The 27888-nt window shown below is 58.6% G+C and overlaps 1 protein-coding gene across 1 annotated transcript; it reads right to left on the bottom strand.

Moving 5' to 3' along the window:
• Positions 1-2126: 2126 nt before the first annotated feature.
• On the bottom strand, positions 2127-27580 carry NAPA (NSF attachment protein alpha). The gene is made up of 11 exons (XM_059903956.1): positions 27332-27580; positions 16466-16545; positions 13411-13527; positions 8484-8530; positions 6959-7036; positions 6709-6764; positions 6537-6621; positions 5638-5742; positions 4381-4449; positions 3886-3936; positions 2127-2899 (listed from the first exon to the last, which is right to left on the bottom strand). Exons 1-11 carry the CDS (start codon positions 27448-27450, stop codon positions 2798-2800), a joined length of 909 nt encoding a protein of 302 aa, XP_059759939.1. The 5' UTR covers positions 27451-27580; the 3' UTR covers positions 2127-2797.
• Between the last annotated feature and the right edge of the window lie 308 nt (positions 27581-27888).

Genomic DNA, 27888 nt, shown 5'->3' with positions numbered 1-27888 from the left:
TTCTTACCCCAAGGAAAAAGTTCTAGCTATCTGTCCTGGCCCGTTACCACCACCTTCTTTACTGAAAGCCTACTTTATCAGTCATGTTGGCTGATTATCTCATTGAATCTTCACAACTACCCCGCTCGTTACCCCGCGTTCATTTTTTCAGCATTTATTGACCACTGTACGAATTTATCTCCATAAACTGTTGCAACAACTCTGGAAAGAGGTTTATTATCCGTTTCTGGAGAATGAAATTGAGGCTCGGGGAGAATAAGTCCCTTGACTGATATGATAGTAAGTGGTGGAGACAGGATGAGGTCTTCTGGGATTCCTGTATACTTTTCTGTCTCCAGAAGGGCATCAAGGGTTTGGGGACTCTATGTATACCTGTATGTTATTTCCAGAAGACATGAGTTGGCCAGCTGTCCTGGCCACCTTGAGTAATCTTCTGTCACCCCCTTCCATACAGAAAGAAAACACACACACGCACGCACACACACTGCAAGATCTGTGAAGGCAGTGACTGGATCTCCCTTTGGTCACAGTCAAATCCCTGATGCCTGGCCCACAAGGCCTGACATGGAACGAGCATTTAGTAAACATGTTAAGAACCCAAAACTATGTACCAGGCCCTTTGCCAAGCACCTGGGACACTTGCGTAAGAGACCTGAGAGGAGAGTTCTCAAAGGCAGACTGGATCTGGAGGGTGGTGAAAAGAAAGGAGTCTGTGTCCACTCCAGATCTGGTTATGCTATTTAGTGCTGTAATCCCAGGGTTTGAACCAGGGCGCGGCACACAGTAGGTGCTGAGTAGATAATTGCTGAGTAAATGGGGGTGGGGTCTGGTTCTGCCGCTTCTGAACGATGTTTTCTTCAGGCTTCTTCTACCTTCCTTGGTAACCGCGAAACCACATTCCCTTCATGTTTGAGTGAATGAATAAACAAATGGGTTGGAAAGGAAAGAACTGTCCTGTTCAGTGGTTTCCAACCCTAACTACACGTTTGGATCACCTATGGAAAAAAACCCTCCAAAACCAAAAGGGTGGGGAACCTCAATCAAATCACAATTTATCAGTGCAACCCAAGCTTGAGCACTTTTAATATGATTTTAAAGCACAGCCAGGGTTGAGAATCACTATTTAGGTCATGGGTGGCACAAACAGATTCTCACACTATTTACTCTTCAGCCTGTGCCATGGCAGACACTGGTAATCAATCTGAGATCTCAGGAGTCTTAACTGAGCTCTAGGCAGCCGTTACCAATCGATTAGAGCTGTGGGAGAAGCTGAAGGGGACAGAGGGGCAGGGCAGGGTGTCATATAGAGGCCACTCTCTTGACACACGCTGAGCCTGAACCTTTCCTGAACTCCTTCCAGGCTCTAGGCTGGAGCAGCTCTCCGAGGAGCCTGCCCTGGTTCCTTGGGCAGCACCTCCTCTGCAGCCCCTGTTCACTTCCTGACGTCACGCCACATACTGTGACACTGAGTCTGCAACTGGGCACTGACCCTCCTCCAGCTGTTCCCCTACTCCAAAGTGGGGAGCGCCCGGCCCAGCCCAGTGCCGGTGGAAGCACAGGCACATCAGACTGTCCACCTGACAGGCAGGCCCACGTGCTGGAGTGTGGAGGCGGCGGCTGATTCTTGCCCTCCTTTCCTGGGCAAAGGGCTCCTGCTGTTTCCCCTCCCACTCACCATACCCACTCAGTCCTCCATGTACTCCGCCCGCCAGAGCCGCTCCCTCCCCCACCCTTCGACAGATGGCACAGTGCCACTGGGGCTTTCAGCCCTCCCTGCAGGGAAATATGGACGTGGGGTGTGAGGCTGGAAGGCTTGGTGGGCCTCCTCCACCCCTTCTCATCACCGGTGATGCATCCGTCCTCCCGCCAGCTCTGGGGGAGGGGCACTGGCACCCATCATCCCAGCTGAGGAAACCAAGGACCAGAAAGCCCAGAGCTCAAAGATCGCAAGCCCATGGCTCCCAAACCCACCAGCCCTGGGCCTCCCCTTCTCTAGGCTCTGACCCAGCCCATCCTCCTGGTTAAGCCTGCCCTCTTCTTTCCCACAAAGCATGCCCAGAGCCCAAGGCGGGAGGGCCAGGGAGACGGGACACAGGCCCTGAAGGGTGAGGAGGAAGAGACTCGTGCACAAGTGTTGTCTTTTATTTCCTTCCTCAGGCAGCTGCAGCTTCCCACCAACAACACCTCGAAGCGCAGGGTGGAGATGGAGGGGTGGGCATGGGGATGGCCCTCGAAGCTCCAGGGCCTGGGACTACCCTGAGAGGTGAGGGCTGCAGGAGGCTGGGAGGCTCCCGTGCTGGGTGGGGAAGGAGCCCACCCCCAGCGGTGACAGCAAATCACGGTGGCTACGTGGGCTCAGAGCTCGGCTGGGGGACAAAGGTGGAGAGACAGACACCAACCTCACGACTCAGCTGGTTGGGAGATGGGGGGCCAGATGCCGACCCTGACCCCCGGCAGCACCCACAGCAAATACGTCTGCATCAAAGATTCTGCGTGTCGGGGCGGGGAGAAGGGTACCTCCGGGGGCTTAAATAAAGGGGCAGGGGGCAAGGGATGCGGCGAGAACAGAGGGTGACCGTCTGGCCAGCAGGCCTGGCCTCAGGGGCCCCCGAAGCAGTGCTGAGCCTGCGCTGTGGCTTGCGAGACTCCTTGGTGGGGAGGAGGGAAGGTCTCGCAGCCAACGTCTCGGGCCCCACCTCTCTCTGGGCTCCTCGCCACCCTCTCGATCCTCACTGGAGGGCCAGGCTGGGGGAGAGCGGACGGGGCAGGGAGACGGGCGCCAGGGGGCCAGGCGGGCCTAGCGCAGGTCCTCCTCGTCGCCCTGGATCGTCTTCTTGATGCGCAGCAGCATGGTGGTGAGCCACTGGTCCAGCCGGGAGATGGCGTCGTACTCCTTCACCTGTGTGCGCCGGGGGACCGGTGTCAGGAGGGGCGGCCCACCCCGCGCCTGGCCTCGGCTCCCACCCTGCCACCAATCCTAGCCCACGGTCTCTGTTCCCAAGATCCTCCAGGTGTATTCCTGTCAGCCTCAGTCCCCGAGGAGGAGCAAGGGGAGGCGTGGGCCCCGACCCAAGCCGGAGCGGCTCCCTTCTGTCTCTACTGGCCTGGGCGTGAGGCTTCCCTTGGGGGGAAGAAAGATTTTATAGCTGAAAAAAAAAAAAAGTCCAGTTTTCTTGTTTTACGGATGGGAAATTGAGGCCTGGAGACATAAGAAGCGGCGGGATGGACTGTCTGGGGTGGGATGGACCTGACGAGTTTGGTCTCTGTCATCATTCAGAGGCCTACGATGATGGGTGATGGCCTTGGTGATGGGTACCCAGGGAGAGACATGCTTGACAGATACAGTCTGGAGGACCTAATGTGGACCTGAGCTGGATGGAACTGAGTTCCAGAAAGCTCAGAACAGGGTAAGGAAAGGGAGAAACATCTCCGTGGGGCGGTTCTATCAGAGAAGCTGCTGGAAAGGGGGACCCTCCCAATGCTGTCTCTCCGGCACCCTTTGCTCCTCCTCCCTCCTGCTTTCGGGGAGGGGAGGGGGAATGATGCGACTCATTCCCTCCCTCCCTGCACATCCAGGATCACCCGAAGTGCCTGATGTGAGACATCCTTAACTGCTCCCCCAGGGGGACTCTGAGTGGTGCAAAGACCTTGGCCTTCAGGAGCAGACAGGTATGGGCTCCAATCCCAGCTCCGGCCCCGAGAGGCCTCAGTGCCATCATCTCTACAACGGGGAGAACACTCCCTGCACCTCTTGGGGCGACCTGTGAGGATTCTGGAGCGACGGGAGAAAGGAATTCATAGCCAGGGGCCGGGGCTGGAGATAAAAAAGGGTGAAATTCATGGGACCACATCTGACAAGGGCGGCCACGCCTGCCAGCCACTCACCGCCTCGGTGTAGCTGTCCACGTTCTGTTCCTCGTGGGCTTCTAACAGTTTCTGCAAGAAAATGGCAGGCGGGGCTCAGGGGCCCAGGCTGGCCTAGGCCTGACCTGGATGAGATTCACACACACACTATCTGGGTGAGTGAAAGTCGGGGGGACTCCCATGCTGACAGGAAGGAAGGGGCTGTGTTCCAACCCTGCCCTCCGCATCGGAAAGTCGCTAACACAGAACGTCACGCGTGCACGCGTGCCTGTGTGCGTGTGAGATCCCGCAGCCTCCCAGCTCTGCCCCCAGCTCCATCGCTGACTGAATCTCACTTGTCTCATCCAGAAACTGGAGACCCAAATGGCAGACCAGGGGGAAACAAAAGACCCTTGAAAAGTACTGTACAAATCTCGGTGATCGTGCTAACCGGAGCCAAGCCTCCAGATTCCCATCCACACGCCCTGCTCCAAGCGCAGACGCAGGAAAGGGGTGGCCTGAGCCCCCGGCACTCACTTTCATCAGCTTGCACTCCCGGGAGTCGGAGAATGCAGGGAATAGCTCCTCATACTTCTGGACAGCGAGCTGAGTGTCGGCGAGGGCGGAGGAGAGGAAGAAGGGCACAAGTTAGTAAAGAAGGGCCCTCGGAGCAGCTGGCCCGGCAGCCGAGGGGATCGGGGGCCGCTCTGGCCCCGAGTCAGCTGTCTGCACCCCACCCCCCCCACCCCAGCCTCCAGTGACGCCGGGCTCTGTGCTTGGCGGCAGCTTCACGGAGCTGAGCTCAGTGCAAGCCTGGCCGCAGAGACAGCTGCAGGGGACGGGGGCGGCGGGGGCCTGGGGGAGGGAGGAGAGTTCCCCAGGCCGGTGCTCAGTGCCCCTCCTGCACCCGGTCCACCCAGGGTAGGGGCAATGGCAACAACTGCCTGGTACTGCCTCATAACAGCACATCCTATGTGTCAGGCCTGACGCCAGGCACTTCTCACGTTTAACCCTCACGAGGACCCGGGGAGGGTCAAACGATGGTGACCCTATTTTGAAAGCAGGAAACAGACCCAGAGACGGTAGTGAGCCGCTCAGGGCACAGGTACGTGTTGGGGATCTGAACTGGCCTGACCCCAAAGCCCAAGCTCTCAACTGCCCTGCCGGACCCCGGCAAAGGGAGCGAGAGTGGGGCTCAGACACACCATGTGGCTGAGGATGGGGCAGCTGGAGACCCCAAGAAATCCCAGACGCCAGCAGAACCCAACTCCTCTCCCTGGCCATTCCCCAACCCCTCACCCAGCCCTGACCCCTCTCTTGCTAAGAAGCCCTGAGAACAAGCGGAACTGGCATTTAGGCTCTGGTTCAAATCATGACACTGGGAGTCAGAAAGATCTGGAATCCTGGGGCTGCAGTTTACTAGCCACGTGCTTTGAACAAGGGACGCTGGTTTCAGCCTCAGTGTCTTCATCTGTAAAATGGGGCGACCATGGTATCAACCTCATGGGGTGCAGTAAGGACTCAAAAAGTGCTCTCACAAAAGAAAAAGCCTAGCACTGAGCAAGTCGGGAGTTGGAAACTCAAAGGCTACAGGGACTGAGCGAGTGAAATCAGGGATAGAAACAAGCATTTCCTGCCCAAAGGCCGAATGCCAGGGGCCAGACGTGAGTGAGGGGCTTACCCTCTGAAGGGGTTAAGAGGCGACTCGGCCTAGTGACAGACACTGTGCTCCAAGGGCAGTCACCCTGTGGGGGGTGGGGTAAGCTCTGGGTGGGCCCCTGGGCCTGGGCTCACCTTGGCATTGAGCATGTCGATGCAGAAGTGGCAGAGAGCCGCCTTGAAGAAGTAGTCCTTGGCGCTGTACTTGAGCAGCGGGCTGTCCATGGCGTTGGTCCCCACCTGCAGGCACGAGCAGGCGGGCAGCCAGAGGGCCAGGGTCACTGCCAGGCACTTGGGGGCCAGCTGGGAACCGGGTTTGTTCCCCAGTGGGGCCCTGTTAACCCAGGACCCCGAAGGCAGGGAGAAGAGAGACCAGCCCCGGGGAAGTCAGCAACCAGTCTGTGAGTGACCGAGGACCAGGGCATGGTGGGGAGTGGGGGTGTGGCCACAGGGCTGAGGCCAGGTGTCCGTGGGCTTCCCGAGGCGCCCGCGATGGTGGAGGGAGAGGCGGGCCTGCTGTCAGGCCCGACAGGAGGCTGGCACATCGGTGGGCAGAGGGGTGGCAGGCTGCGGGAACATGAGAGGCGGCGCCCGCCCGGCTCTCCTCCGAGGCCAGCTGCCTGCCTTTCTCCTGGCCAGGCTGAGCCCACCAGGGCGGCCGGGCCCCCCCAGCCCTCCCCGCCCAGCAGACACCCCCTCCTGGGCCCCTTCTAGCAGGCTCCTCCGCTGCCTCTGGCTACCCCGGGCCTCGCAGTTCTTTCCACTCTCTCCCTGACTCTGCTTCTTCAGAGCTGGCCTCACTCTGGGGCCGCCTGGGAAGGGCCTGTCTAGGAAGACGGCGGTGACAGGCGGTGACACCGCATGGGGTCGTGGGCGGAGAGAGTGTTCAGCCAGGCTGAGTACAGGGTGAGGGCGTGGGGATGACCGAGGGAAGTGCAGAGAATTGGGGGGGGGGGGAAGGCGGGGCACTGGCAGGCAGGACGGGGCGCCGTGCTGCCCCCAAGGGCAGGGCTCGGAGCCCCGCCCGCCCCCACCTGCTCGTAGATGTCAACGGCCTTCTGATACTGCTCCAGCTGCGCCGCGTAACCGGCCACCTTCAGCAGACACTTGTTGGCAGAGCTGAATGGGGCAGAGAGAGGGGAGGGAGGTCGGTGGCAGCCGGGTCCAGGGCCCTCGCCGAGGGGCTGGGGCGGGCAGGAGGGGTACCTGTTGGACTCCTCGCCTTTGTAGTAGTCTGCAGACTGCTCGTAGTGGGCGATGGCCTGGGGAGACACGGGCGGTGGGGGGAGGGCGAGGGGCCAATGCAGGCTTCATCACCTTCGGGCGCCATACGGCCCGGGACTCACCGGAGCCCTTTACCCAGGCTCTGCCGGTGCCCCGTGCTCCTGTCCTGGTCTCAGAGGACTGGCCGAGGCAGCCCTCCCCGGCCACTGGCCGGGCCCCACCTGCCACTGACCTTCTCGATGTCCACCAGCTCCGTCTCGTAGATCTCAGCGATGGAGATGTGGTGCTTGGCCGCGATGGTGAACCGGCCCTGGGTGAGACGTGGGAAGGAGCCCTCAGTGACGAGGGGCGTCCTGAGTGCCCCACCCCAGCTCAACCACACCCCTCCGCGTCCCCGAAGCTGGATCTCAGCCCTCAGCCGCCCCTGGGAGGGGAGGTGCGCAGAAGAAGGCCCCAAGAGACAGAGGGGCACGGGGCTTAAAAGGGAGGCTCCAGCATGAGCGGCCTGGGTGACGGCGGGCACGGCCCTCCACATCCAGTCTCCATGCGGGCACAGGCAGATGGAGCAACGCCGAGGTACCGTTTGCACAGGGACTGGCCAGAAGCTCTGGCCAGAGGAGGCGTGTGACAGATGGTCCAGAGAGGCGGAGGACCAGCCCAGAGTCACCTGGTAGAGGCGCCCCGCTGCCTAAGAAACAGCCTCCCTCCCGGCCCCCCTGTCCCGTGCGGCCACACAGCCCTCCTCACAGGTCAACCCCTGCTCTCCAGCTTCCCCTGCAGGCGCCCAGGGCTTTCCCCAAGGATGCCTTCCAGCTCCCAGAGGGGCTGAGCACCTCCTACCTGCCTCCACCCAGTGGGGGTCCAGATGCCTGGCCCGCCACTCACACCCGGAGCCTGGTCCATGGCCGCCTCCTTGCTGAGGGCAGCAGGAAGGGGCAAGGCCCTGGGCTCAGCCAGGGCTAGTTTTGGGTCTCAGCGACTCCTGTCGGTAGGCGTGGGGCCCTGAGCGAGTCACGTCTCTTGTCTGGGACCCTCCTTCCTGCCAAACGGGATGACAACAGTGCCCACCTCACGGGGCTGCTGCAGGGGAGACTAAACCACCCAGCTCGGAGCGTCTGCTTCAATGCACGGCGGCTGCCGCCACTGCTACGGCGACACCACTACAGCACGGCCCTGGACCCGGCCAGGGGCAGGGCCCAGGTTCCTGCTTGAGGGAGGGGTCTGACAGAGGTAGAGCGCGAAGGGGCAAAAAGTGGAGTCGACAGGCGCCAGGGCCTGGCTTCGGTCCACGGTCCTGGCTCCCTGGCCTCAGCCCAGCAGCCGCCTCCCTGGGCCTCACCTGTCCATGGGGATGCTCCCTGGGGCAGGGCAGGGGCTGAGCTGACTCTGGGCCCTGCCTACCCTCCCCGAATCAAACGGGACGCTGGCGGGGGGGAGGTCTGGGTAAGGGGAACGCGCCGGACACGCGAGGACCCCAACAGCAGTGACGTCTACGAGTGAGAACAATGACGGCCTGTGGGGGGCCAGAGGCAGGACCTGGGGAGGGGCCGTCAGCCCCTGTGACGTGCTGGGAGCTGCCACCAGGAACCAGGCTGGTGAGGAGCTGCGTGAGGACCCAGCCAGCCCAGCCCGGCTCCGGTGACACCCCCCACCCTGCCAGTCTCCCGCCTGCTCTCAGGGCCGGAGGAGGAGAGGCGAAGCTGGGGCAATATGGTAGGACTTGCAACGGGGCAGACAGGACACGCAGTGACCCTTACCATGTCTGTGTATATCTCAATTGCTCTCATCAAGCAGTTAATGGCCTCTGGGGAGAGAAAAAGGAAGGCGGGGAGGAGAAATGAGAAGGTGAAGTCACTTCAGCAGAGGCCAAGGAGAGGAGGAAGGTGCAGGGCTGCACTGGGAGGGGCCAGGGCTACGCTCCTGAGCAGGGAGGGAAGGTGAGGGGACGCCGAGCCGCAGGAAACCTGGTCAGGCTAATTTATTCTGCTGACCGTGACTTGCCGGGCACATGCTTCCGGGGGAGCCCTGCTGATACAGCGGCCCTCTCCCTCGGGCCGCCACGATGCCACCACCTTCCCAGAAACCCCTGGGACAGGGCATAGCCAGCTGGCGGCCAGACTCCCGTGGGTGTTTTGGGCCAGACCTGCCAAGGCCCTGCCCCTGAGGATGAGCTGCCGGCAGAGGCGGCCAGGTCCCACCTGGGCTCTGCCACCCTTTCACGGTGGGACCCCGAACCAGCTGCATCCCCTGGCCTCCGTCTGCGGCAGGAGGCGGCTGGGTGCTGTGATGCTGAGGCCCCAGCGGTTGGGGTCCCCACTCTTCTGCCCACATCCCAGCCTGCAGCAGAGCCCTCTGCACCCTCCTCCGCCTGGCACTGCTGCCTGCTGGCTCCTCAAGCCACAGGTTTCACCGACAAAACACACACACTGGGATGGCACCTGGAGGAAGAATTGGGCACCTTTGTTGTACTACCTCTTGCAAGTTTTTAAATTTGGAAATTTGGGAAAGGCATTTTTTTTTTTTTTTGACAAGTTATTTGGAGGAGAGAGAGAAGCATGAGTGGGTGGCATTTTCTAGAAGATAGAGATGAGCTCTCGGGTGGATTTTTTTTTAACACCATTTTAATGCATCTCAGGAGGAAAGGGTGTTGGGGGAGATGGAGGGAGACGGACAGAGAGCCTGGACAGACCACAGCAGGTGGGCTCTGAGCTGGGGCAAGGTTGAAAATTCACCCCGCAGTCCGGCATTTGTAAGCCCCCTGGTCTGCCGCCGGGGTCTCCAAAGTCAGCAGGGCCCACTGGGCTGAGAGGCTGCAACGAAGCCGCAGGCGCGGTGTCTGCTCTCCAGGGGCTAACGGTCTCATCACGCAGGGAGACGTGTGACAGAGGCTCTTCGGCCCAGACCTGTGGCTGGCCCTTCAGGGAGTCCACAAGCACCCCCCCAACCACCAAATTTACAGGCCAAAAGGGGGTGTCTGTGAGCACTGCTCTGGGGGAGGGAGGATTGGTAGGTCGGGTCCAATTCTGAAAGGCCCCTCGGGACCCCTAAAAGATTCAGAGAGCGTACCCCACTGGGTCAAGGTTCTGAGGCTGATGGGGGAAGCCTGAGGCAGTAGGGAAGAGGGAAAGAAAGCAAAAGGGGGCAGAGAAGGAGAAAAGGGAGAGAACACCACAAACAAATACAGCCTGAAGCAGTGTTACTTTCACACACACACACACACGTTTTGTGACAGAGCATGTCTGGAAGTAACTGGCGAGCCGGCAGCCCAGTGGACGGAGGGTAAGGAGCCGGGGCAGGGCTGTCAGAGCGTGAGCCGTGCACACCCCACTCTGCTCCGTTCTCCACCCCAGGGGGGTGGATGCGGCCAGCAGGTCCCCCCTGCAAGCGACTCACAGGCGCCCTCTCCTGGAACGATGGGGCGCACAAGCAGGCACCTACAGGCAGAGGGGCAAAGGTTGCCCGGGTGAGGCTAGCAGCCCTGGAGGGGGAGAGGCCGGAAGCTCCCCTGGCAGGACGGGCTCTCCTGCAGCGGCCGCCCCGGGCCTGCCGGCACTGGCCTGGAGTGTCGTCAGCAAGACGGCCCTTGCGGCGGCAGTAGGGGAAGAAGGCTCACCCACAGGCAGCAGCATGGATTCGCAAGGTTGAGTCCCCTCGCTCCAGGACAGCTGTCCCTGAAAGCGGCAGGCTGCCAGCTGCCACCCCAGCCAGAGCACTAGCGGATTAGCTGCTGACACACTGGCTACAACCAGCTTATCTCCGGTCACCAGGACCCCAGGGGCGCACAGCCCACGCACCCTGGCACACCTGCCCCCGACCAGCCACCTGCAGAAACCGGGAGCCAGAAAGGGGCTCTGAGAATGATCCAGCCCCAGAAGGTGGGCGGGGAGGGCTGAGGCCCAGAGAGGGGAAGGCGCTGGCTTAGGGAGACAGGTCTCCTCAGTACAAGGAAGCAAATCGCAGAACCCCACGAAGAAGTGGAATGGGTAGAAGGAAGACGCCACGTGTCTGGTACACAGCAGGTACCCAGTGAGGCTGGCAGTGAGGGTGGCGGAGCACACGGGGGACGGCAAGTGGGGGTCTGGCCACTGCCCTGCCCTGGGTGCACGTGTGCGCACACACGCACCCCCGGGCCCGGCTAGCAGGCGGGCAGGGTAAGAGGCCTCCCTGGCCTGAGTCTACCCACAGCGGCCGGCGGTGGCTGGGAACCAATGACAGCTGTGGTCACCACCTCCCCCCTCTGCCCTCAGCCACCAAGGGGGCGGCAGGCCACCCTCGGCCCACACTCAGGGCAGACTCGCAGAGGGAGAGCGGTGACAGGCGCCCAATCGCTTCCTTCCGCCCTGGCAGTCCCAGGCACAGGCTCAGCGGCCTGTCGGCGGTGGGGAGGGGGCGTTTCCAGGACTCCTGTACGAAGTGCTGGCACAGGCGAGGCCTGTGAGGCAGGCGAGCGGAGCAGCGAGGCCCCGGGAGCTGGCCACCTGCTCGGGGAAACCGGGCAGTGGTCCACATGGGCCCTCCGGCTCTGCTTCACGAGGCAAGCGGCCAGGGGTGGAGGCAGGGGGTGCCCAGGCCGGGCTGCCATCTGATGGGAGCCGAGGGCTGCCCCTTACTGGACGTTTATCACACGCCAGGGGCCGTGCTGGGCACGTCTGTGCTTTATCTCACGTGTGGTCTCTGCTCTACCAGACCAGGAAACGGAGACCCAAAAGATTAGGTGTCTCCCCGAGGTCACAGGGGAGCAGGCTGCCCCGGGCCTCAGAGACCACAGTGAGCCCCGCCCTCCTTGACTGGGGTGGGCAGTCGAGATGCGGTGCTGCCGGGACACTGCCGCTCCAACACCGCTCCCGGCTCAGCACCAAGAGCCTGGAGCTCCAGCCAAGGCACCGCTCCTGGCTCTGCCCACACTAGGCTCTCCCCTGAGCCACAGTGCCTCCTGCTCCCTGAGAGCCACCGCCAGTACCAAATCCACCCCTTCCCACCCTCAGCATCCAGGGCAGAGAAGCAGGCTCGCTGATCTGATCCCTAGAGAAACCAAGTTGGCCTCTGAGCCCCAAGATGGGCACGTCGCCACACCTAACCACTGCTGCCTTCCCACCGACGCCTCAGCCGCCCTCCACGCTTCCGGAGGCCAGGCACCGGGCCACACCCCCGACCCGGGCCCCAGCACCCCACACACACCCCGCAGACCATCGCCGCTCGCTGAAAAGGCTCAGGTCAAAAGCTGGGGAAGGACGCGACATCGCGGTGCCAGGTGGGGCCTGTCCCCCGGAAGCGCGGGGGCTTGCGTGAAGAGCAAGTGGCGCTGTGCACGTGCCATGAAGCCTGGCCTCAGCTCCCGCCCCAGACTTCAGTCCTTCCAGGCACTCTGGAGCAGCAGCTGAGCGTCACAGATGCTAGGGCAGCATCTGCAGGTCGACCAGTTCCCCAGAGGGAAGGCAGGCTGGGGGTGGGGGCCCTCTGCGGGGGACGCACAGACTTCCCTGGGTGATTTGAGCTGAAAACAAACCCAAGGTCACCCTGGGTCATCATCACGTCACCACGTGGCCTGCTGTGGCCCAGCGCTGCCAGCCAGATGCACTTAGCTTTGTGCACAGCGACGACGGCCCCCCCAGTCACAAGGCCTCCCCTTGGTTCTTGCTGAGCCTGAGCTCACATGTGTGAGACACCCGGCTGCACAGGAACCACCCGTCACGTCTGGGAACAGAGAACAGCTACTTGGTCCACACAGACGTCAAATCCTCCACTGGGAACTAGATGTCCCGATGGTGATAACGAATCCGCCACCAATTCCCCAGCGCTGGTGTGTGAACCAGTGCTCACAGATCCTTGGAGAGACCACCGGGCACTGGTGCCAAATGCCTTCTCTTGGGAAGGATAGGCCTTTATTCCAAGGTGATGCATCTCCTTTTTTTTTAAAAAAAAATTAATATTTGCGTATTTCCCATTCTCTTATGAGTGAATAGTGATAGTAGATGGTCATTTAAAAAAATGAGCTTGTTAAAATTAAAAGTTGGCAACCGATGTCTGGCACCATGATTAAAAAATAAAATTCCAGCTCCATGAAATCCAAAATTCTGGTACCCACTGGGTTGTGCTTCTACTTCAGGATGAGCCCAGGGGGACAGAAACAGTTTCCTCACAGTGAGTCAGTCCCAAACTGGGCTTCTGTCCCCAGCACGCTCTCATTTTAAGGAACTTGTTCTCTGCAGCAGCTACGTCTCTGGGATCTGTTCTCTCTGACCCCATCCCCCCGCCCCCAGGGGGTAGGGAAGCCAGGTTAGGATAATTTCCGCTCCTTTTTCGGCAGCAACTCCTACCTGGCTGGTCTCTGCACCCCCTCCCACCCCCTCTCGCATGTTAATTCTGACAACAGAACAGATTTTCCTCTCTCCTTGGCATGCGGTGGGTCTGAAATGTAACTCCCACTCCCAAATGCTCCCAGGCTCCAGGAGGGGAGGGGCGCGATCAGCTGCAGGCACAGAGCAGAAGGGGAGGCGGAGGCTTGGAGCGGGAGGCCAACGCCAGCCGCCAGCCGGAAGGGAGCCAATTCTGAAGTTAGAGCGCCAGCGCCTCCAGGCCAGCCTATTGCCTACTATCTTGGGTCGGAAACCTGAGGCCTTCTCTGGGTCGGGGCTCAGCTGGCGCTCTGGGCTGCCAGCTCCAGCGGCCCACAGAGGCCCTCACCTTGGGGGTCGGCTTTCTTGAACGCGTTGCCAGCGTCCACGAAGCAGGCGGCCGCGTCGTGCTTGCTCTGGAGCTGCAGGTGCAGCTGAGCTGCCTGGCAGAAGGCGCTTCCGGCGGCTGGAACAGAAGAGGGGGTCCCGTCTCAGGGGCGGCTCCGCGCTGTAGGTCGCTCACACAGGGCCCGCGGAGGTGGTCGAGCTCTCCAGGTGCAGAAAGAGTCCCCGAGAGAGGAAGAGCCTGGCCGCGGTGAGCCGAGGCGCAGGCCTAGACCTCGGGCCTCCTGACCCCGGAGCTGCTGCCCCCACCCCAGGCCCAGGCAGCGTGCCGGCTGACCCGTGGGATGGGGCTGCTCGGGGGTGCTGGGCAAGAGAGTGGCGATGAGGATGCAGCTACCCCAGACCCCCCACTGCCTCTCCCCTTCCAAGCCTGACTTCTCCCCGCACGGCCCCCAGCCCTTCCAAACTCCCCGGCTCCCCTGCCTCTGTCCACATGCCGGTCCCTCGTCCGGAGTCACTGCATGTTGATGGCAAGGAGGCCTCACAAGGTCCACTCCCCCAGGGGCTTCACGGCCAGAAAGGGAAACAGGACGGAGATGCCACGAACTTGAGAGCATGGGGACCAATGCCCATGGGTGGAGGGAGGCGGAGACCACACCAGAAGCCCAGGCTGTCCCGTACTCAGCTGCGAACTGCCACCTTCCAGGCGCCCCAAGCCATCCTTTTCGCACGTCTCCGGCTCCTAATCTGACTTGTGGGAGACAGCGGGACCCCTCCTCCTCCAGGGGTAGGGGCTGTGCTAAGTGGGAGCGCCAATGGCCAACGCCAGCTCAGTCCTGAGGCCCCTGCCCTTCGTCCTCCTCCAGCTGAGTCCGAATCACAGAATTCCTGAGCTGGAAGAGGACAATCGGGCCTGGCCCCCATCCTGTCCCTTTAGAGCAGGAGGCTAGACAAAGCCACCCAGGTTTGCACTATGTATGATTTCTTTCTTGTTTTTAAGGGCTCCAAACTTGAGTGCAGAATTTCCAGAAAAGTAGCATCATTGGGGGAAAACTTAAAAAAAAAAAAAGGCCTACGACTTTTGTTTGAATATTTGGGGGAAGGAGGGAGGTGACAAATTTTAGGAGAAAAGCACCATCTATGCGATTGAAAAAGAAATACTCTTTCTCTAATGGTATTGTTACCTTAGGAGCATATAAAAATACACATAGGATCTGGCTCTAGGCACAATACATGCTGTGAAAGCTTAGGAAAAAGCTCTTCTAATTTTCAGGACACCAAAAATATTCTCAGAAAACGGTAGTCCATTTTGCCCTGTGCCTCCACACCCTGCCTTCACAGCCCCATCCCAGGTTTCGTTTCCTTTGTAGTTGGAAAGTTCCTCCCTGGGTTTCAACACTGTCTTTGCTTGATCTTCTTGATCCAATCTTGCTGATGTTTGAAGCCATGTTATGAAGTCAGCCCCCAAAGGGCTCGAGGCTGGCTTTTTGAACCTCTCTTCCAGGCCTGCAGGTAGCACCCAAACAGATCTTCGGCCCCTTGGACCTCCAGGAGCTCCTCCCTGGACTTTCCTGGCGGTCCAATGGTTAAGACTCTGCGCTTCCACTGCAGGGGGCACAGGTTCAATCCCTGGTCTGGGAACTGAGATCCTGCATACCGCACGGTGCGGCCAAAAGATTAAAAAAAGAGCCCCTCCCTGCCCACCCACCTCTCCTTGGCGGACGCCGCCCAAGCTCCAGCCTTGCCAGGGTCTGACCATACCCCTCCTGGCCAAGTCAGAAGGGCCACTCCGTTCACCAACACAGCTGGTGAGAGTCTCAGGAGGCACGTGACCTGGGATGCCCTCTTCCGGGAAGAGGCCCTTCCAGTATTCTATGATACTGTCTGTGTGTGTGTCTTGCCCCAACCGGAGTGAGAGCGCAGAGATGGCTGGGGATCTTGTAAGTGCTCCTGCAGTCTGCCAGTCTGTTGACTGGAGTCCTCTAAGGGCTTCCCCTCCCACTCTAGAGGGAGGGGTGCTGCTAATAGGAGTGGGAAATGGAGCTCGCAGCTGCTACTGTGCCGTGCTGACTGCCCTGCGTGGGGACGGCTGATCTCCACGAACCCACACGACAGCCCCGCAGGGTCAGGACCGTTCCTGTCCCCGTTGCCGTGCTGAGGAGGAAACCTCCCTGGGGTCACGTGGCCAGCCTGAGCTGTGACACAGATCCAAGTCACTCTGGCTCCAAAGGTCAGGAAGCCACATGGGGCAGGTTAAGCCCTCCAGCTCCAGAGTCAGAGTTCTGGTTTCTGAATTCTGCTTCAGTCACTCACTAGTCGTGGCGTGTTGGGCAAAGGGCTGGGCCAAGCCTCAGTTTCCAAATCTGTGAAATGGGGATATTAATGGTACTGACCCTCATGGTGTTGCTGTGATGATTCAGTTAAATAATGCAAGCTTGGTGCTTAGGAGAGTGCTCGATAAATGGAGCCATGAGTCATGTTATTATTGGAACCACTTGAATGATCCCCAGCCCAGAATTCAGACTCTGATGGAAGTATCAGGGAACTGCTTCCAGGGAAACCTGAGATTCTTTCTTTCTTTTTTTTTTTTTTAGTAGAAGTATAGGTGATTTACAATATTGTGTTAGTTTCAGGTGTACAACACAGTGATTCAATTTTACACATATATATTCTTTTTTCCGATTCTTTTCCATTATAGGTTATTACAAGAAATTGAATATAGTTCCCTGTGCTATACAGTAGGTCCTTGCTGGAAACCTGAAATTCTGAATTTAAGGAGAAACCCCTCAAAGAGCTCATCAATCTACATGGGTCTATCTGAATTCAATAATCTATTTATCCTTATCCTCGAAGTTCTCATTCCAAGGCCCTGTGACCCAAGTTGTAAAACAACCCCGCGGGCTCGGAACGACCAGACGCTAGGCCGGTGGGTTTGTAAAGCTGGAGACGGCATTGGTGGGGGAGCTGCAAGGCCAACGCCTCAGCCAGGCCTCTGGGACCAGAAGCTGAGGGAAAAACGGAGAAAGAGCCATGGAGGCGCTCTAGCAGGGATCACATACCACTCCAGTTTTTGGCCATCTTGAACATGTTTGCTGCTCTGGCGTAGATTTCACATGCTTCCTCTATTTTGGATGAGCCTCTGGGAAAAAGGAAAGGAAAAACAGGTAAGAAAAAGATCTAATCTGGTATCAAAGAGAAAGCAAGCCAGGACTTCCCTGGGGGTCTGGCGGTTAATTAAGACTGAGCTTCCAATACAGGGGGCATTGGCTCAACCCCTGGTCAGGGAACTAAGATCCCACATGCTGCACAGTGAGGCCCCTCCCAAAAAAGGGAAAAGCAAGCCTTCTGCCCCAGCGACAGTGGAGATATGCCCTCACATCTCCGCTGGATGGTGGCCCCAGCCCCAGCATGTCCCCATGAAGCCAGCTTCCCAAGTCCAGCTACAGCTCAGGCCTCTGCTCGAGCCCAAGGGAGACAGAGTTGGTGGCCCCCAGCCCCTCACGCAAAGGCTGGCTAGGCCCTCGCTGGGCAGGTCTGGGTTGGACCCTCATTGCGGGGGGGGTCCTTCCCGACCACCCCCAGGAGCCCTGCCTCTGACAGTCTCCTCCACTTCCTGCTCAGATGCTCGGTGCTGACCACTGGATCCCAGGATCTCTGCAAATCCCTTTTCCCCACGAGACCACAAAGCATTCTGGGGGAAGAGTCCATCCTTGCACACCTTGTCCTTTCCTCGAGGCCCTAACCCTGTCCCTTGCACACTGCAGCTGTCCAATGAAGACGTCTCAACCCTAAAAGCGTGTTGCTGCCAATTCACGACCAGGCAGATATATACTAATACAGACATACGAAGAAATACTGTTCTAAAATATGTACACCGAAAGTTCCCATTTGTGTTAAAACAAAACAGAAAAAGAGGGTGAGAACAGAAACATACATGTAAACATAGAAGGTTTCTGGAAAAATACACACACAAAAAAATAGTTACAGTATTTTTCTCTAAGGTGGGGTCTGTAGAACTGGGTGCCAGGTGTGGGAGACAGACTCATATCCCTCGTTAGTACTGTCTGGATTTTAAAATCGTCTGCATATTTTACCTATTCGAGAAAAAAAAATATGTATGTATTTTAAATATTAGCATTTACACTGGGTTCTGTGATGGAGCAATGAATTACATTCCTAGCAATTTATCCTAAGAAACTAAGCAGAGGGACTTCCCTGGTGGCGCAGTGGTTAAGAATCCACCTGCCAATGCAGGGGACACGGGTTCGAGCCCTGGCCCGGGAAGATCCCACGTGCCGCGGAGCAACTAAGCCCGTGCGCCACAACTACTGAGCCTGCGCGCCTAGAGCCTGTGCTCCGCAACAAAGAGAAGCCACCGCAATGAGAAGCCCGCGCGCAGCAACGAAGACCCAACGCAGCCAAAAATAAAAAAAATACAAACTACAAAAAAAAATTTAAAGAAAAGAAACTAAGCAGCGAAGCTACCAGGATGCTCAGCACAAGATTATTTAAAAAGGCAAAATAATGGGAATCCCCGGCGGCCCAGTGGTTAGGACTCGGCGCTTTTACTGCCGGGGCCCAGGGTCAACCCAGGTTGGGGAACTAAGATCCCGCAAGCTGTGAGGCTGCCCACCGGCACCCCCCACCCCCCCCCCAAAAAAAATAAAGCCACACAAATAAATCATCTTCACTGTCCCAGCCCTCAGCCCTGTGTCATCCGGCCCTGGACCCTCGCCGACACTAGCCACAGAGGGCGAGGGCCTCCGACCTAATTCTGGACACAGTATGGGGAGCACCCCTGCCCTCTGCACTGCTGGTGCGGTAGGGCCAGCTTGCCCATGCTTTGGATGCACATCAGATGTTTGTTATAATAATCAAACCAGAGCCCCGGAGCCACCCTCCCTGGAGAGCTCACTCAGCAGGTCTGGGTGGGGCCTGCAATCAAGATTTGTAACAATGGCCTCAGATGATTCAGATGATCAGGCGAGTCTGGGAGGGAAAAAGCTGACCTAGACTGACCTCTTGGGAAGCAGCCACCAGTGACTTGTCCCATGTCAGGTAACGTCGGAAGGCAATACCCCCAGGGTGGGCTGGCAGGGTGGCTGGGACTGGAATCCTGGCTTCCTGAATCCAAATCGCACCAGGTAAGCTTCTTCTTCAGATGAGAAGTCTCCCCTCTGCCTTCTGGGGCTGTGCTGACACTCTGCACCCACCCTCTGCTGTCCCCAGGAAGCAGCCCTGAGGGATGTGGTGACGCACACCTCCCACGCTCACCCTGCTGGGTTCCCCCATCTTCCCACCACAGCTGCACAAGACGCCTTGGGCCTGGGGCCCCTGTTTGGAGCGACTTCCTCAGAAACCACTCCCGGCCCTGGAGAGGTGAGGAACTTTCACAAGCTTTGGGCAGAAGAGATTTCAGAAGGGTCCCTGGGGGCCAGGCTACAAAACCCCCTGGGGGATCTTCTCTGGAAGGTTCTCTGAAAGGAGCCAAGTGCATTCACAGGCCGCAACCACAGATCTGCCCACCCCATGGATCCCCTAGCGCATCCTTCCCTTCCTTGTGGGTGCAATTAAATCCTCTCCAGACCCAGACATTCTCTGAAAAAGCTCAGGCTCCCGGAGCAGCAGAAATGGCCCGTCCCACCACGGAGAGGCCCAAAGCCGGGTGATAACAATGAGCAGAGTCAGCCTCAGCTGGCTTGTCGCAGCTCAGCTGGACGGGGCGGGCTCAGAACACAAGGCCTGTCAGCTGCTGGGCTGAAATTCTATGATCCCAGACTAAGCTGGGCCAACCCCGTGCTGGCTCACTGATTCTAACTGCGGGTGGAAAAGCCAGAGGGATTAACATCTGCTCAGGCCTCCAGGCCTGCCTCCTCCTTCCCCTCAAAGCTTGGGTCCGGGCCACTCCCATGACCAGGCGATGACAGGAGAATCTCTGGAGCTCCAGCCTCTTGCTTTAGAGATGGAAGTGGAGTCATCAAAGGGGAAAGTAATATGACTCGGGTCCCTGGCAGATCCTGAAGGAGAAGCCATTCATATAGCTATTTATTCAACTGGGGAGCAAATATCTGAGCATTTATTATGTGCCAGGCACTGCAGATAACAGCAGCAAACAAAGGAGAAAGATCTGACCCTCAGTAAACAGGACATCAGCAAGACAACTGCAGAGGGACTGGGGGACGAGGGGCTTCTTTGAATGGGCAGGTCAGGGAAAGCTGCTGTGACTATGTGAGATTTAAGCTTAGTCCCCAAAGATGACTAAGGAGCCATCCATGTGAAGAGGGAAGCACATTCCAGGCAGCAGTCACAGCATGTGCAAAGGCCCTGAGACAGAAACAAACTTGGCCAGTTCAAGGAAGAGAAGGGGACCAGGATGACTATGGTCCAGGGAGTGGCAGGCACTGAGGCTGGAGAGGTGGACGGGGGACCCCATGCTGGAAGCCAGGAGAAGGGTTTAGGCCCTATAATAAGGAGCGTTCTGGCAAGGAAAGAATGGGCAGAAGGAAGAAGAGCCCAGCTCCTCTGCTTTTCCAAGCTGTCTCCCCATGTGATAAATCTGCATGGTTTACTACAGGACTTCTCTCCTTGGTCAGGTCACTTCATGTCACTTATCTAAGAGTGGCCTCCCCGACAAACTTGCTGAGGGAAAGAAACCAGGCCTCCCTCGGACCCCTGCACAAGGGCCAGAGGGGCTAGCTGGCCCTGCATCTTCTGAAGAGCCCAGGTGGCAGTGCCTGTGACAGCTGACTGTCCCTCCCCCCACTGATCCCCCCAAGCTGCCTCTGCTCTGCCCTTCCCATCACACGGCTCCGAGCCACACCGGGAATAGAGGGAACTGGTTTGGGCCGGGCTGATGCAGGGCTGTCTATAATTACCCGACGCAGCTTTGCTCCCTCCCCCGCCCCGCAAGGCGGAGGAAGCAGGCTCAGGTCTCCCAGGCACAGCCACCATCCTCCAGCGGCTGGGCTGCCATACGGAGGGAAGGGTGCGGTGCCAGGCACGCACAGATAGCCCGGTGGGACCCGGGCCAGGGGGTCAGCAGGGCAGAGTCTCAGCCTCCCTCCTTCCTTTCTCCATCCCCTGGGCACTTCCCGGCTCCCAGAAACAAGCCACCCACCCAACCTGCAGTCTCCTGAGGGCCTCAGAAGGCAAGGCAGGTGGAGTAACTCCCACGTTAGGTCCCCGACACTCCCTAAACCCCTGTCCTTCTGCGGTGCCATTAGACACCTGCCCTCAGCCCCCTCCTCGGCCTGAAGGTCCCCGCCCTGATTCTCCGTCCGCGCCCTGGGTGGGGAAGAACGGACCCAAGGGCCGGTCCGGGCCCCCACCTCCTCTCCTTTGCTGTGCATCCTCATGACTCGTTATAGCGGCCTGCCAGGTGCCACCTGAAGCAGCACAGAGATCCCCCCAGTCACCCTCTAGGTATGACCCTGGCTGACAGAGGAGGAAGCTGGGCTCACAGTGGTGAGGGGCTGGCCCAAGCCGACGCTGCCAGGAAGCGGCCGGGCCGGGAAACCTGCCCTGCCTCTTGCTCACCCTGTGGTCCAGGAAGCTTCCTTCCCTGTGTCCGAGAGTCTTCTGGAAAAGGAGGGGGCGCACAAGGTCCCTGCCTGCTCCGGCCTCTCCTGTCGATGAAACAGCCAGCGCTGCTCAGGTTTCCCTCATCTGAGGAGAAAATGCTGCTCTCAGCTGGGGGCAGCCTGAGCAGCCTGGAGGCCCGGAGGGAGCCATTAAGCCAGCCCCCCGCTGAGCCCTAGCCCGCCTCACGGAGGGGCAGGCTGAAGGTACATCAGAAAACAGAGAGGCCCCCCGCGCCGGGAGCAGCGGCCCCCCAGCCTTGCCCCTCTGCTGACAGAGCCACAGCCGCGGGGTCTCTGGGCATCTCTCGGCCTCTCCTCCTGCATCGCCCACCAGCGCTAAGCCCCTCGCTGCCCCTCTGGCTCTGCGGTGCGTCGAGCTCCCGTAGGGCCCCAGGAACGACGGAAGAATCCAGTGTTACACACTAACTGCCCAGCTCTGAAATGCCTGGACGGGCAATGGGGAGAGAGAGAACGCACTTGGGGGCCGAGAGACCTGGGCTGAAGTCAGCCTCGGGCACTTTGATAGCTGTGCGGCCTTGGGCTAGTCATCCCTGAGCCTTGGTTTCTTTATCTGTAACACAGAGACAACGAGCCTGACCTGGGAGGCGTCTCGCGAGGGTCAGAAGCCGCAGTACCTGGCACACGGCCCGGAGCGCGGCCCGGAGCAGGCGCTCCAACAGCTGCTATTATACGACGGAGGAGAAATACACCCCAAGGGCTGCCGGCCACCCGGCAACGGGAATTCTAGAGTCGCTCGGGGTGGGTGGAAAAATCGAGGACCACAGTCAGGCAGGCCTGGATTCCAGTGCTGGCTCGTGGCGCCCCAGCCTCTGCTTCCTCAGCTGTAAGTGGGGATAAGACGCCGCAGCCGGCAGGCCTGCTGGAGGCACGAGGAACACCCCGTCCCCGCAGGCAGCAGCCAGGAGAGCGCCTGCCACAGAGCAGGTGCTGAGCCAACGAGAGCATCACTCACTCGCTTCAGGCTGGCGAGAGAGCGGGTTCTGGAAACGTTCTCCTTTCGCATCTCAGCGTGGGCTTCATCGCCTGACCTCCAGATTAGCTAAGTGGCGCCCCTCCCCTGGCTTCCACAGAGCGGGGGGCCTCCCACCTACCCCAGCCCCTGCACACCACACGGATGGGGCTCGTTCCGGGGCCATCGCCCTCCTGCCTGTGAGCTCAAGGGCAGCGGCCACGCCTGCCACACGGCCCAGCAGGCCTTCCCGTGGTTCTTACACGGATGCCCTCTGCAACCCAACAGGATTCCTTCATCCCAGCCAGAGCACCCAATGGTTCCTATTCTTAAAAGATGTTTCGGAAAGACCCTTGCCTCTCAGTAGCCCCACTCCAAACAGGAGTGTCAAAACCTCTGTGTGAGCAGACAGCAGGGTCCCATCCATCAAGAGAGGCAGAACCCTCGGACTGCGGCGAAATGACGTTCGGCTTCCTTGGAAGCCTTGTGTCCCCTCAGGAAAGCCTCGACTCTGAGCCCGGGCAAGAGAGGCTGAGTTTTAAGCTGTGGATCTTGGCAGCTGGCAGGGGACAGTGAGTGACCTCGGTGCCCAGCTCACCGACATCCCGGGGTCCTGCGTGCTCTGCAGGTGGAGGGTGGTCTGGAAGCCGGCACTCCTCAGCCAAGGGCCTGGGGGGGGTCCTGGATGGGGGACACCTACCCGGAGGGCCTTGGCCGCAATCTCTGCCTCAGGAAAGCCAGCCTCCAGGGCTCCCAGGGGTTGCTGGTGCCCAAGAGCGGTTCAAGCAGGAACTGTGTCAACATTTGATCTGCAGGCTGCTGTTTGTGCACAGAAAGCACCCTGTTATCTCTAGTTCTCCAGCGCCTCGGGCTCAACTTCCAATCACAATACCTAATACTAATACTGTTGATAACAATAAGCACTTAATAAGCACTCACCAGGGTCAGGCACTGTGCTCGCAGCGCTTCACATGCATAACCTCATTCTCTCCTTAGGACAATCCTACGAAGTAGGTATTATTATGATCTTCAGTTCACAGAAGAAGAAACTTGCTAAACACACTGGTATCTGAGTGGAAAGAAGTTTTTATTTTGGATTTGGGGGAAGGGGTCACGGGGAGATGTTCGGGACGAGGAAAAGCACGGGGAACAGAACCACTGTTTGGAACCTGCGCCATCCCGAAGGGGCACAGCAAGAAGTCTGGATCCATCGGGAGACAGGGAGCAGGAAGGAAGAAAGAGCGCATCTTGCATCTCCCCTCTCCTTTTCCACAACTGCATCGTCTTTGGGAAATCGCCACCTTTCTGCTTCCAGAGCAGAAGTCTGGGCTGCTCTCCCATCTCCTGAGCCCTGGCTGGGGAGCCGAGGAGGGGAGGGAAGGTACAGAAGCAGCTTGGATCTGCGAGCCGGCTGGTACAGCCTCCCTCCCAGGCTGCTGGTGCACCAAAGCCCCCTAGTGTCTGGCAGCCCAGAAACAACGAAGAGCAAAGAAGGCCTTAACATCCAAGGTGACGGGGCTGCCCCCGATCCCAGGCGGGAGCAGCCCTACTTGGCCCTTCTGACATGAGCAGAGACCTCTCAGTTTGGGCTGCTGTCATCGCTGAGGTTCCTGAAAGGGGAAGGAGGAGCAAGAGGGACAAGCTGAGCCCCGACACTCCCTCCTCCAGTCCTCAGAAGCCACAGAGGGTTGTGAAACGCTGAACCCCGGGAACCCCGGCAACCCCGGCTCCAGAGGGAAGGTGTCAGGAGTGGTTCCCGCCCATGAGGCAAGTCCTCTCCGGCTGGCCCCTCCGGCAGACAGGCTCTGGTCAGGCGGGTCTCGGTCTCCGTCTGCATCCCTGTCCTGTGCGCTAGCCTTGCACCATGGCAACCGCTCTTGGAGCTGAAGGGTCTGGGATGAATACACCTGCTCTTTCTTTCAGACGTTTGGAGAAAACTGCCACATGGGTGGGGAAGATGGGAGAATCAGAGGAAGGAAGCTCCCTAAGACGCCTAGTTAGTTTGCCAACATCCTCCCTAAACGGAGTGCCCAGAAACGGGCCCGAGCATCAAGGAGAAACTTCGTGTGGCAGCAAGAGGGCTTTGGGATCAGACAGGCCTGTGTGTGAACGCGATCTCCCACTCACCAGAGGACTGGGCAAATATATCAACATCTCTAAGCCCCCATTTGTCCACCTCCACAGGGATGTCGTGAGGACTACGTGTGAGGACGCAGGTAAAGCGCCTGGCCCAGGCCGGACTCAGAGTCAGAGTGAGCACTTAATAAACGTTATCAGCTAGTATTACTGTCACTGTCTTCACTCTCCCCAACACCAGCTGCTGCAGTCCTTTCTAAAAGGCAAATGGGAACCCTCCAGCAGTGGCCCTACTATGGATTGAATGCTTGGGTCCCCCACCAAAATTCATGTGTTGAAACCTTAACCTCCAAGGTGATGGTATGAGGGCCTTTGTGAGGTGATTAGGTCATGAAGGTGGAGCCCTCATGATTGGAACTAGTGCCCTTATAAAAGAGACCCCAGAGAACTAGTTCACCCCTTCCACCGCCCCTTCCACAACGTGAGAACACAGTGAAACCATAGCTGTCTATGAGGAAGCAGGTCCTCATCAGACACCAAATCTGTCGGCACCATAATCTTGAACTTCTCAGCCTCCAGAACCGTGAGAAATAAATTTCTGTTGGTTATCAGCCACCGAGCCTATGGTATTTTGTTACAGCAGCCCGAACAGGCTAAGACAGGCCCCCGTTAAAATCTTCAGTACTCTCCAACACCTCCTCAAATCCAAGCCCTTTCTCAGAAGACCCTCCAGGACTGGGCCTGGTTCTTGTTCAGTCTCACCCTCTTCTGCCCATTCTACCTTTATGGGCTGACACGGAACCCCCTGCGTTAAACCTTCATCTGGGCCTTGCTCAGACTGTCTCCTCTGCCTGGAGCAGTGCTCCCCCGCCAGAGGGTCCCCGGAACTCCTGCTCATCCTCCCAGATGGAGCTCTCTCCTCTGCGGAGCCGCCCCTGTTCCCTTTAGATCTCAGTTCCCCATCATTTCGGGCAGAACCTCCCCTCACACTAGACCTCTGTTCACACAATTCCCTCTGCCTAGAACACCTTCCCCAGCCCCCACTCCCTTAGCACGACCTACGGTTCCTTGGGGCCCAGCTCACACCTCACCAGAACCTTCCTTCAGTTCATGCAGCTTCCTCTCAGGTCAGGCACCTCCCACAAACAACAGAATCTAGCCCTTAGTCACATTTGACAATTTTGCTTTAATAGTGTTTTAGCAAGCGTTCATCTTGCCTTCCCAACCAGGTGAAAGGTGTTTCAGGGTCTCACTCAGCTGCTCCCTCCAAGCACGGCCCAACAGTACACTAACCCCCAGTCCAAAGGGACCAGACACCAAAAGCCACCCAGGAAAACCATTACCGAAAACTGGGCTCTTAGCCCCACCCCAGAACACTGCACTTGAATTTCTCCCCTTGTGAAGGAAGCAGAAACACACATACCCTCTCCCCACTCTTAGCCTCTAAAATAAAACATTTCTCACCTAATCAATACAGGCCATCAGCCCCGGATGTTTCTCCACACCAGGCAATTCTCAGCCAGGTTACTCAAGTTCTTTCACTAAACATAATCCACCCTCAAATAACAACGAGCGGCTCCCATCTCCTTTCCCGGGAAGAACCCTCCCCTACTTCATTTCTTACCAACCTCTTAACACCATCTCTCCCAATCCCTGGTCCTCCCCCCAAGCCCCTTCTCCAGCCTTCTGGACGACTCTCCCAGCCTCACAGCCCTCCCCAACCTCTGCCTGTCTCTGCTGCCAGGCTCCACGCGGCCCCCTCCTCACGGTTCCTCCTAACTCACTACAAACTCACCCGGCCCACTGCAGCTCTCCTCCCAGGCCCATGAGCAACACAACCCTCCTCAGTCCTCCGCGGCCTTCTTTTCCCTCCACCCGGGGCCTCAAGCCCCCTCCCCTCAGCCTATTAAGTCCCCATGGCCCGGAGTTCCTTTCCTAACCTCTTTCAGCTCCTCTCTCATCACACTGTTTCTCCCTGCTCTGACCCCCCATCCCCACTTCTCCCATCAGACCCCCACCTTGATGCCCACCAGCCCTGTACAGGCGCCACATCTGTTTCCTTCCTGGAAGTAACACTGATGGCAGCTAGCACTCTCAGAGTGATAACCACATCCCAGGCTCAATTCTAAGCACTTTACTTACATTCTTTTTCAATACTAGCAACAAACACCTGAGATAGGTTTCACTAAGCCTCCCTGTAACAGAGAAATTAAACAGCTTACCCAAGGTCATGAAATGGCAGAGACCACTTCAAACCAGGGCTTTTGACACTCCGAAGCCACTAAAATTCCTCAAAGGACGGCCATCCAAACAACTTTTACGAGCCAACGTGAACTTTATGTGAAACGTCTGCCACACTGCAGGTGTCGGTTCTGTCTCCCAGACCCCTTCAGCGGTATCCTGGGCACGCCACTCTCATACTACTCACAATGCCCACCCAATCCTTACTCAAGGATCACACAGCAGGTCTTCGGCCCCTTTTGGTTTTCTCATCTCCCTCATCTCTCCCTTTTATCCCTCCAGTTCCTAAATCAAGCCTCACCCCACCTTAGTCTCCAGCCTCCCGGTCCAGGCTTCTTCAGAAGCCGTAACTCCATCACCCCCGGGATTCCTCTGCTCAGATCTCAGTCTGGTGTCAGATCCCCTTACACTACTCACCCGTGACCAAGGCCATACTCATCCCAGACACCTCACACATCTCAGACTTGGGCTCATCACTCCCAGGATCACCTTAGCCCTGAGCCCTGAGCCTGCGTTCACACAAATCCACCGCCCCAGGCCTTGGAAAGGTGAAGCGTTCGGGCAGGGGTCCTCAGTCCCAGAGACCCAAGACGCCCGTCTGGGATCCTTCAAATAGGTTCTCCTAGAGCTCCAAAAGGCTTCTTGACCTGGTTGCCCTCCCAGGCTCCCTCAGTCCCCGCAGGCCAGGTCCCCTTCAAGGCCTGAGACCATATTCCCTCGGCCCAGGTTCTCCTCCAGCCCCTTGGCCCATCTTCAGCCTGGGTCCCCTTCCTGCCTCCAGATGGTGTCGCCTCGGCCTGGGTGTCCTCAGCCCAGGGCCCTTCTACCATCTCGGACAGACTCTCCTCAAACTATTCTGCCAATGCCACAACCCGGGCACCCTGGCCCTTGGCCGGTGTCACCTCTGCTGCCTTAGACCATGTCACATGATCCTGCAACCTCCCCACCCACCCCCCGTCCTCTAGGCTCGAGCCCTTCGTCTCTATCGCCGCCCCAGTCTACGACTCCTCTGTCCTCCCAGTCTAGGTCTCGGCCGGACCCCTCGGCGCGGTTCTTACCCAAAGAGGCCCGAGAAGAAGGACTGTGAGTTCTTCACTTTGCGCTCCGCCTCGGCCAGCAGCGCCATCGCCTCCGCTTCCTTCCCGGAGTTGTCCATGGCGGCCGCAAAGGTACTCATCAAACCTCCCGGGCCCTCGGAGGACTCAGCTGCGGCCGGGCCGCGGTACACAGCTCAGGAGAGCTTAGTGGTCTGCGTTGACGTCGCAACGGCGCGCGCCTCCTGCGGCCCAGAACCACGTGATTCGCACTGGCCAACCAGCGGCGTCGTAGCGCGCCGCGCGCCCCGTCGGCCACGCCCTCACCAGCCGCCGCACGCCGCCCCGTGACTCACAGCCTCCAATTGGCGACCCGATGCTTTAACGCATGCGTATGCATCCGCGTACGGCACCCTACTCTCTTCCTGGTGCTACCGGGCCAGACCACGTGACCCCGCATAAGCCAGTCGTAGTCCTCACCGCCAAGGACCCGCCTTGAGGTGCTACCTTTCTGGATCCTCCTCCACCAATCAACATCAGCCCTTGGCCCCGTCTCACTTCCCGGAGGAATTTCGACCATA

The sequence above is a fragment of the Balaenoptera ricei genome, chromosome 19, assembly GCF_028023285.1.
Source record: "Balaenoptera ricei isolate mBalRic1 chromosome 19, mBalRic1.hap2, whole genome shotgun sequence".
In the NCBI taxonomy this organism is placed as follows: domain Eukaryota; kingdom Metazoa; phylum Chordata; class Mammalia; order Artiodactyla; family Balaenopteridae; genus Balaenoptera; species Balaenoptera ricei.
The sequence above is the reverse complement of the archived record's forward strand: the minus strand, read 5'-3'. Positions and strand labels throughout refer to the sequence as shown.